The sequence below is a fragment of the Miscanthus floridulus genome, chromosome 6 (assembly GCF_019320115.1).
Source record: "Miscanthus floridulus cultivar M001 chromosome 6, ASM1932011v1, whole genome shotgun sequence".
Lineage (NCBI taxonomy): Eukaryota > Viridiplantae > Streptophyta > Magnoliopsida > Poales > Poaceae > Miscanthus > Miscanthus floridulus.
The window spans coordinates 138868055-138877256 of record NC_089585.1 but is presented as its reverse complement, the minus strand read 5'-3'; the positions used below and the strand labels follow the sequence as shown (position 1 = coordinate 138877256).

The window sequence follows — 9202 nt, the reverse complement described above, 5'->3', positions numbered from 1 at the left end:
TATTCAGTTTTTCTATGTATCTCGGGAATGATGTGTATCTAAGTATATAGAAAAAAACTATCTACTAAAAAGCTTTTATAATTTAGAATGGAGCAAATGCATGGTTTAAAACTTAAATTATGTGGTTAGTGGAGAAAATGAGAGGAGAACCAAGCGCATATACTAGTGATTTCTTGTGTGAAAGTTTATATCAACATGGTATAAAAGTTTCAATTTTCGTTCCACCGTAGTACCTTTTTTCAAAACATGTCCACATTTTGTACTGCCAAAATTTAGCATCTGGCGTGAGCACACAGCGACTCGCCAACGCACGGGGAGTCCGCACGCGCACCAAACCCTCCCATGTCCGAAGTCCGATCCCCTCCCCTTCCTCTCCGCTTCCCAGTTCCCCCACTCCCCAACTCCACCGCGCTCCAGTCTCCTCCGCGTCTCGCCGCGCCCGCCCGCCAGCGCCGCGGCCCCTCCCGATCCCGTGGACGTCCTCGCGCCGCAGGCGGCGGGCTGCACGACAGGTGAGCTCCACCCACGCGCCCACTCTCTCTAGTCCTCTTTTCGTCGGTGCCCAGTTCCTCGACCAGCCGCAGTCTGTCGGCGCTGCTCGCCTTCCCTTTGCCCTCGCTCCCGTAGTCCCCTCCCAGCGCGCTTCTAGGACCGCGTACCGTCGCGATTGCCTCGCGGTGGGAGTGGGGGTGTCGGACAACTCTCGGTGCTTATCAGCGCAAGATGCAGATCGGCCGCTGATGCAGCTGTGCTCGCAGATGCCAGTGCTCTCAGCAAGTGCCTCGCGCCACTCATAGCAGGCTAGCACCTTTTAGTTCCCTTGAGAAGCTGTAAGGATCTAGCGGCCTCATCTTGAACACATGTATTTCCGGCCCAGTGGCTTCATTCCTGGCTCGCCCAAAAGAAAGAGAATGTGTACTCTATACAGAAATTAAGTGTGGCGTTTTGGGTTACAGTTGTGCCTCCTAGTCTCTCGATCTTTCTTTCAGTTAGTATTCGTGCATCGATTCAGTTAGTAGAATGCACTCATAGCACGGTTATGAATCGATGCCGTAGTTGAATTTCGGCTGCATGCCTGCATAGCACGGTTATGAGCTCTGCAGGATAACGACTTACAGACCCATTGTATCCTTCTTCCCTGTAACTAGGAAGCTGAATAAGGGGAGTCTGTATGGTAATTTTGCCTCCTGATTGGTTTGGTCATCCAGACACAGCAGTCTGCTGGTTCTGGACTTCTGGTAATTGTAGGCGCGTCTTGTGCATGTAACTCTTCTCATAATAAGCCAGTAATCACCCCGGATCTTTCAAAAAAGAAAGTAAGTTTTTTCCCCTCAATGCAGTAATCTAAAGGCGATTCCTTTGTTTTCGTTGACCAGCTTAGGGAATGTTTTACCAGTATTGTTCATGGTAAACTCAGAGTTTCCATCAACTGCTGGGAAACGTGAACTTGTATCAGCTCCATCTTTAGTGTCAACCAATTTCTTCTACAGAGGGGCAACAGGACTACTTCAAAGGTATTTCCTGAAACCTTATTTCATATTCATTTAGATAATCAGCATTATGATCACATCTTAGATGTGGAAGCTACAGAACTTGTTCTATGTGATTGTTTAGTTGTGTTCTGATACTTTGGATCTGTACATTTTTTCAGTGAATTATGGGTGGGTTCTGCTGCTGCCTCAGTACTGAAGATTTTGGGGAATATGTCTATCCAAACAACCCTATCTATAGGCAATGCATATCCTTGAGGCATTTTTTCCACAATATTTTTGGCGGGGTAATATGAACTTTTATCCATATTTTCAAGTATATTCTAGGCTGTACAACATAAAGTCCCAACGAAGTACGTCGGGCTCATTAAGGACATGTACAACAATGTTGTGACTAGAGTTCGAACAAGTGATGGAGACACGGATGACTTCCCGATTAGGATAGGACTACATCAAGGGTCAGCTTTGAGCCCTTATTTGTTTGCCTTAGCGATGGATGAGGTCACAAGGGACATACAAGGGGACATTCCTTGGTGTATGCTTTTCGCGGACGATGTAGTGCTAGTTGATGAAAGCCGGACATGAGTAAATCAGAAACTGGAGTTATGGCGGGAGACTTTGGAGTCCAAAGGTTTTAGGCTCAGTAGAACTAAAACTGAGTATATGAGATGTGACTTCGGCACTACTACTCGGGAGGAGAAAGATATTAGTTTGGAAGGTCAAGTAGTGCCTAGGAAGGATACCTTTCGATATTTAGGATCAATGCTACAGAGAGACGGGGATATTGATAAAGATGTTAGCCATAGAATCAAAGTAGGGTGGATGAAGTGGCGGCAGGCATCTGACGTCCTATGTGACAAAAGGGTACCACAGAAGCTAAAAGGCAAGCTTTATAGGACGACGATTAGACCTGTTATGTTGTATGGTGTAGAATGTTGGTCTACGAAAAGACGACATGTTCAACAGATAAGTGTCGCGGAAATATGTATGTTGCGTTGGATTTGCGGTCATACAAGAAGGGATCGGGTTCGGAACGATGATATACGTGATAGATTAGGGGTAGCACCAATTGAAGAAAAGCTTGTCCAACACCGGTTGAGATGGTTTGGACATGTCCAACGGAGACCTCCAGAGGCACTGGTGCGTAGTGGAATCCTAAGCCAGGATAGTAACGTGAAGAGAGGCAGAGGAAGACCGAAGCTGACTTGGGTAGAGGTAATAAAAGGAGACTTGAAAGGATGGAATATACCCAAAGACTTAGCCTTAAATAGGAGTGCTCGGAAGACAGCTATTCACGTGTCTGAACCTTGATTGCTGGGACTTAAAGGCTTTGTTGTTTGTTTGTTATTCTAGGCTGTAACCAACTGATCCAAAATGTCACATGTTACATTGATTGATATGTGTACTTTGATACTTCTGACTCCATGCAACTGCTGGCAGTAGCATGTTCATATGATTTAGTTCTAACTGGTGGGGATTTAGATATTCGCCACTAGTTTATTTTCTTCAAAATGGTACATTTTTCTCTTTTCTAAAGGGCGTACCCAGTGCAGAGAGCTCCCGCTCTGTGCGGGGTCTGGGGAAGGGTGTTAGTGGCAAGCCTTACCCTCGCCTGTGCAATGCGAGGAGACCGCGACTCGAACCCGGGACCTTCCGGTCACAGGTGGTAAGACTCTACCGCTTGCGCGAAGCCCGCCCTTCACATTTTTCTCTTTTCTGTCAATAGATATTCTGTGTGGTGATAGATGCATTGGCCTGTTTGATCGCATAATGTTACAAACTGAAGAGTACTATATTCCTCTTTTAAAGTATTAGATACAGCGCTAAAAGGAAACAAAGTCACATTGAACATTCTGTAGTGCTATGAAACCCAAAACAGCAAAGCTTGTTGAGACAATGCGAAACATGGATGAGCAAGGGGTAGGCACATTTGACATGGCTAGGTAGACCTGCTGGTGTTCTTTTACGAGTTATTGTGGAGAAATTATGTTGTGCATCTTAATGGCACTTCCGTATTATTTTCTTTATCCATTTTCATATATAAGGTTTCTTCTAACTATAGTATTTCCTCTATGTAGTATACCGCAACATTCCAGAGGCTTGAGTCTAGGCCAAACAACCCAGCCCAAGGGGTTGCTCCACTGGGATCCACTAATCCAAGTGTCAATATAAATGACAATTCACTCGCTGAAACTTATCACCTTGTTTCTAGACCACCTCCATATGATACTGATCCTAGATATGCCCGTGTTCAAAGAGAGGGATTAGTCTCCAGGCGTGAGAAATGCATAAATCTTGCACAAGAAGAGTCACTAGCCCTTAGACGAAATGGCAGCAGCTCTGGTATTGAGCATGTAGCTGCTCAGAAGAAACGCAGCAGCACTGAAAACGAGGGTGAATATAAGGTCCATCGTTCTGAATCAACTAAGAGTTTGTCTGCAAAAGCTTATAGTAGCAGCTATGCAGTTGGCGCTTCAGAAGATGAGGATGTCTGCCCTACTTGTCTAGAAGGTTTGTGTTCGTATAGATCTGCCTGAACACATAGCAGTTTATCTTGGTGCCTGAACATTTCGTTACCGATTCATTATGATTAATTCCCTGTGCAGAATACACGCCAGACAATCCAAAAATTATAACAAAGTGCTGTCACCATTTTCATCTTGGTTGTATTTACGAATGGATGGAGAGAAGTGATACATGCCCAATTTGTGGAAAGGTATGATACTGATGGTTCTGCACTATTCCTGTTTTTCACATCTCATAATTGCTAATCACCTATCATCAGTTCCTAAGATGTAATTTTATTTGCTGAGCTGACAATTTCTCCTCCAACCTGATTACACTGCAGGAAATGGAGTTTTGCGAGAGCCCATGATAGCCTTTCGTTTTACATGATCTCACATCGGAGCAAGGGAACGGTCTACAGACTACAGTATGGAATGCTGGAGAATTGTAAATAATAGTTATTCCTTATGCGATGTCCAAATAGGACCCTGTTCGGCTGGCTAGAAAAACGGCTGATGTTGATGCTGATTTGTTGTGAGAGAAAAACATTGTGACTTCGCTGAAACGGTACGGTTGATAAGTTCAAGCGAACAGGGCCTAGATCTCTTTCTCGAGATCAGTTTCTTACATGTACTGCAATGATTATCTATCTTACTAAAATTCATGCTAGAATTTGCTTGCCTAGTCTTTGTTATATTTGCAATTGGTTGCTCATGGATGGAAGCACGGATTTAACCTGATCATAGTGATTGTCTGGTGGTTGCTGTAGCCGATCTCATGATGATGAATCTTTTACCTAAGTGTGTAGAAGTGCTATGAGCATCCTGTTGCAAGCCATCAAGAACGGATTATCGCATAGTGCATATAAATGCAATAGCAAACCGTGAGCTTTAGTTCAGTTCAAAGTGGCAAGCATGAACCATCAGGCCTCATCAGAGATTGACCAGCCACATATAATGTTTTGGGTAAAATAAAATTTACATTTCCCAGATGTACATTCCATAAAACAAAGAGGACGCATACAGACTAAAATAACTTGCTCAAAATTATTTATCGGATACCCGCATAGCAGTTACAAGCCATGAACATTGGTTACACAATGACGACCAGGCAAGCCTAAAATACAAAGCCGATTCAGAAAATTGAGAGCAAAGGTACATCACATCGTAAAAATTAAGAGAGCCAGCAAGCTAGCATTTTATTTAGTAAAATCGTTAACCCGCCGGTACCCAACCATTTCAGTTTTACACACTTGCCGTCTTGAGGCTGTTGCCCTTCTCTTGCAGGCTCACAAGTAGGCTGTCAAAGCTCTTCTTAAAGGAGTCCACACCTTCAAGCTCAAGCTGCTTTCCGACCTCATCCCAGTCAATGCCAAGCTTCTCCAAGGCGCTGTATACACCTTCTGCCTCAGACACAATCGCATCAACTGTCCTTGAAACAGTGCCATGGTCTATGAATGCCTGCAAAGCTTGGTCGGGCATCGTGTTGACCTGAAAGTGCATCACTCCAGAGTTATTTTTGTGATGATAAGAAACAATGCCAATTCAAGTGGGAAACTCGTCGTGAAAACATACCGTGTCAGGTCCAATGAGACTGTCCACGTAAAGAGTGTCAGGATAAGCTGGGTTCTTGACACCGGTGGATGCCCACAGCAACCTCTGTTTCTTGGCACCTTTCTTGGCCAACGCCTCCCACCTTGGACCAGAGAATTTCTTCTGATAGAGCTGATTTGCTAGTTTGGCCTGTGCGACGGCAGCCTGGTAGAACAAAGGATGGTTGTATCGCAGAACTTTGTGAACAGTTTAGGTTCTAACATTAAGAGGTGGTTAATTCTAATTTTATTTACCTTTCCTCTCAAGGCAAGTGCCTCAGGTGTTCCAATCTTCTCAAGCATTTTGTCAATAAGGGTGTCGACTCGGCTGACAAAGAAGGATGCAACACTGGTAACTCGGGATAAGTCACTCAAGCCAGAAGCCTCTAGCCCATCAAGGTAAGCATCAATCACAGCCTCATATCTCGCAATAGAGAAAATAAGCTGCAATGACAGAAATGAATTTGTGATCAATAAGCTTATCACAGCAGTCACACTAGAGTTTTACCACAATAATATGAAAGCAGTGGCAAGGCAGTGCTGAGCAATTACCGTGACGTTGACGCTAATGCCATTAGCGATAACTTCCTGGATGGAAGGAACACATTCCGCAGTAGCAGGGATCTTTATGTAGACATTGGGGCGGTTGACCAGTTTGTGTAACCACTTTGCTGCCTCAACAGTTCCTTGAGTGTCATTTGCCAACCTAGGAGACACCTCCACGGAGACATACCCATCAGCCCCATCAGTCTCGTTGTAGATAGGCTCAAAAAGTTTGCATGCGTCTTGAATATCCTTTATAACGAGTTCCCAGTAAGCACTCTCCGCGTCCTTTCCAGACGAAATGAGCTGCTTGAACTGATCATCATATGCGCTGGACGATGAAATGGCCTTTTGGAAAATCTGCATCGTGTTGAGAACATGGTCAGGAGTGAATGCACAACTATGCAAGAGATCAATCGATCATACAATGCAAAGCAAAAGGTGGAAATGGAGGATTACCGTAGGGTTGCTGGTGACCCCACGAACACCGCTGGCGATAAGGGGCAGCAAGTCGGTGACAGGGCGGCAGAGGTTATCGTACCACGGGGACAGGCCCTGGAGCTCGTAGAGATCATGAAGCGCGGTCTTCTTGGTCGGAGCACCATTTCCTTCCTTGGCAGAAGCCATCGCACTGAAAATTGCAATTCACCAAGTAAGGTCATGTCCACAGACCATAGGTTAGTTGGACTGCAAAAATGTGGTGTGCGCAAAGGCATTCATATTATCCCTCTTGAAGCAAGGGTTGTGTATGCAGCTAGAATTCTTTCGACGCTAATGGAAAGCGTTGGTGCTTTTGGCAGTGTATTGCCGCCGCCGCTATCAAGAGGTCTACTACAGCAGCAGCGAGTCAGCAACACAGGAGAAAGAGGAAGCTCCCGGCACGGCAGTGACAGCACCCCAAGCCTCCGGGCACGGCAGTATTGCACCCCCACACCTCCACACGGATCTCGCACCGGCACGGCGACTGGAGAAGCTGGTATGCCAGAAGGCTCCCACCCGTCCATTTCCCAATCAAACGGCCGCAGAAACGTACGGGAGGCTCCATCCACGACCGGATCGGGGGGCCGTCCGTATCGCCACATCAGGCCAGGCGGCGTGATGGACTACGCTCCAAATCGACGCGGCAGAACATCAGCCATTCAGCCCGCGATCTAGCCGAAGATGCTCTCGGTCTCCAACACGAAGAATCCAAAGCACGCTGGGAACGAACAGCTCGAATCTAATTTATCAAACCTCGCGAGAATTAACCACCCACTGACTCAAGCACGGGCACGGATACGAAGGCCACTCCAGCCAACCAGACCGCGAATCCAATTCCACTGACGAGATGAGATAGAGCGCGCGGGCGCGGAGGAAAAAAGGGGAGGGAGGGTGGAGTCACGCACATGATGGGGCTCCTGGCTCGCCCGGCGATGGAGACGCTGACCCGGCGCGGGGAGGGGGCGCAGGCGATTGCGGCGGTGCGGAGGGACGCCGGCCGGAGCGGTGCCACCGCCGGCCGGGGCGCGGCTAGCTTGGACACCGTGCCGGTCATCGCAGCTCGCCGGGGTTGGTGGGAAGTGCGAGGAAGGGCGGATGGGTGGGTTGGTCGCTCACGGGGTTGTTGCGAGTTCTTGGAGGCTCTCTTCTGTTGCTCGTCAGCATCCCATAAGTAGCAGACGCCTCCGTGTGTTTCCGCCCGCCGCTTTTACACGGACAACCCTGCTTGATCTTTATTTTCGTTATTCCGCTGTCCCGCGTTTTTTTTTTAAGAAACTTACGTGCCCGTAACACGCACGCATACTCACCCCTACGAACACACGTACGTAAACTCTATCTCTATAAACATCTTCAAGGACTGAGTTGATAGATCTTGAGATTCACGAAGTCACTAAAGGCACTTCACTGTCGATGGAGACGTTGCCTACCACTAAAAGCATACGCCGTCAAATCCTGGAACGCCGACCATTGAAAGCATATCACCGTTAAATCCTGAAATAAATCTAAAAAAATACGAGCACATATGCCAAGTGGAGGACTTGAACCCGAGTGGACGGATTCCACCACACGGAACCCAATCTATGATCAGTTCGTCGCCCCGCGTATTTTGTCAAACACAAAGACGCGGCCGACTTCTATTCTCTCCCACGAATTACACGACGTAGACGCTCATGTATATTTACTCTCTATATAAACATAGATACACGCACATACAAATATGGGTGGAGCCAGAGCAAATTTGAGAGGATGTGCTTACGTGAGCGCAAGGTTTTTTTTTTTGAGATGCAATATATGGTCAAAATTTAGCTCTTATCACTATTTTTTGATCTTTCTATGGGTGCACCTGCACCCAACACAGGCCCTGCATATAAACTTTAACGAGTATCTTTGCAAGAGTGAGCTGGCATTGATCGACGAAGTTCTCTCGTAAATTGCATAGTAACACTCATAAAACACATACTTACATTTACTCTTTATGAACACAGACGTCTCCCAAAGAAAAAATAACATTGATATGTCATGAAAAAAATCCAAAAAAAAATATATGAACAACCGTTCCAAGTTGAGTACTTAGAATCGAATGGGTAGAATCCACCAAAAGAAAACTAACCATCTAGATTACGCTCTATTCACCTCTCGTCTTCCCATTGCTTCCTCCTCCACTATTTGGCGTAATCCGTGCTTATTTAGATCTTATAGGCTAAAAACTCTACAAAGTTTAGCTCTAGTGCATTTAATATAAACAGAAGGGGCTAACCGTAGATTAGTCTTGGCTAGGTATTAGCCAAGTATAACTAGATAAAAGAGCTAATAATCTATTACTACAGATGTATGCATCTATTATTCGAGATCTAAATATGTGTGGTCTAATTTTTAGGTTCAACTAACAATTACCTTTAGCTACCGAACAGTCGCTCGCACGTCTCCTCACATGTGAAACAACACAAGAAATTAAGATTCGACGAGTTCAATGAGACGCAACCGATGTACACAACAAGCCATCTTCTTCCTCCTCCTTAGACTGAAAGCGACGATCTAGGTTTTTGACAATGATCCGAGAAATAGGATGTATGTAGCAAAACTAACACATCCA

General features: G+C 45.8%; 2 protein-coding genes across 2 annotated transcripts; one reads left to right on the top strand and one right to left on the bottom strand.

Moving 5' to 3' along the window:
* The first annotated feature begins 308 nt into the window (after nucleotides 1-308).
* On the top strand, nucleotides 309-4655 carry LOC136459863 (E3 ubiquitin-protein ligase At3g02290-like). Its single transcript, XM_066459698.1, has 6 exons — nucleotides 309-512; nucleotides 1377-1514; nucleotides 1652-1777; nucleotides 3569-4001; nucleotides 4097-4206; nucleotides 4339-4655. Exons 3-6 carry the CDS (start codon nucleotides 1658-1660, stop codon nucleotides 4363-4365), a joined length of 690 nt encoding a protein of 229 aa, XP_066315795.1. The 5' UTR covers nucleotides 309-512; nucleotides 1377-1514; nucleotides 1652-1657; the 3' UTR covers nucleotides 4366-4655.
* A 229-nt stretch (nucleotides 4656-4884) lies between these two features.
* LOC136459862 (uncharacterized) lies at nucleotides 4885-7760 on the bottom strand. The gene is made up of 6 exons (XM_066459697.1): nucleotides 7515-7760; nucleotides 6589-6760; nucleotides 6139-6489; nucleotides 5842-6030; nucleotides 5570-5752; nucleotides 4885-5485 (listed from the first exon to the last, which is right to left on the bottom strand). The coding sequence occupies exons 1-6, from the start codon at nucleotides 7661-7663 to the stop codon at nucleotides 5240-5242; spliced, it is 1290 nt and encodes a 429-aa protein (XP_066315794.1). The 5' UTR covers nucleotides 7664-7760; the 3' UTR covers nucleotides 4885-5239.
* Nucleotides 7761-9202: the final 1442 nt, after the last annotated feature.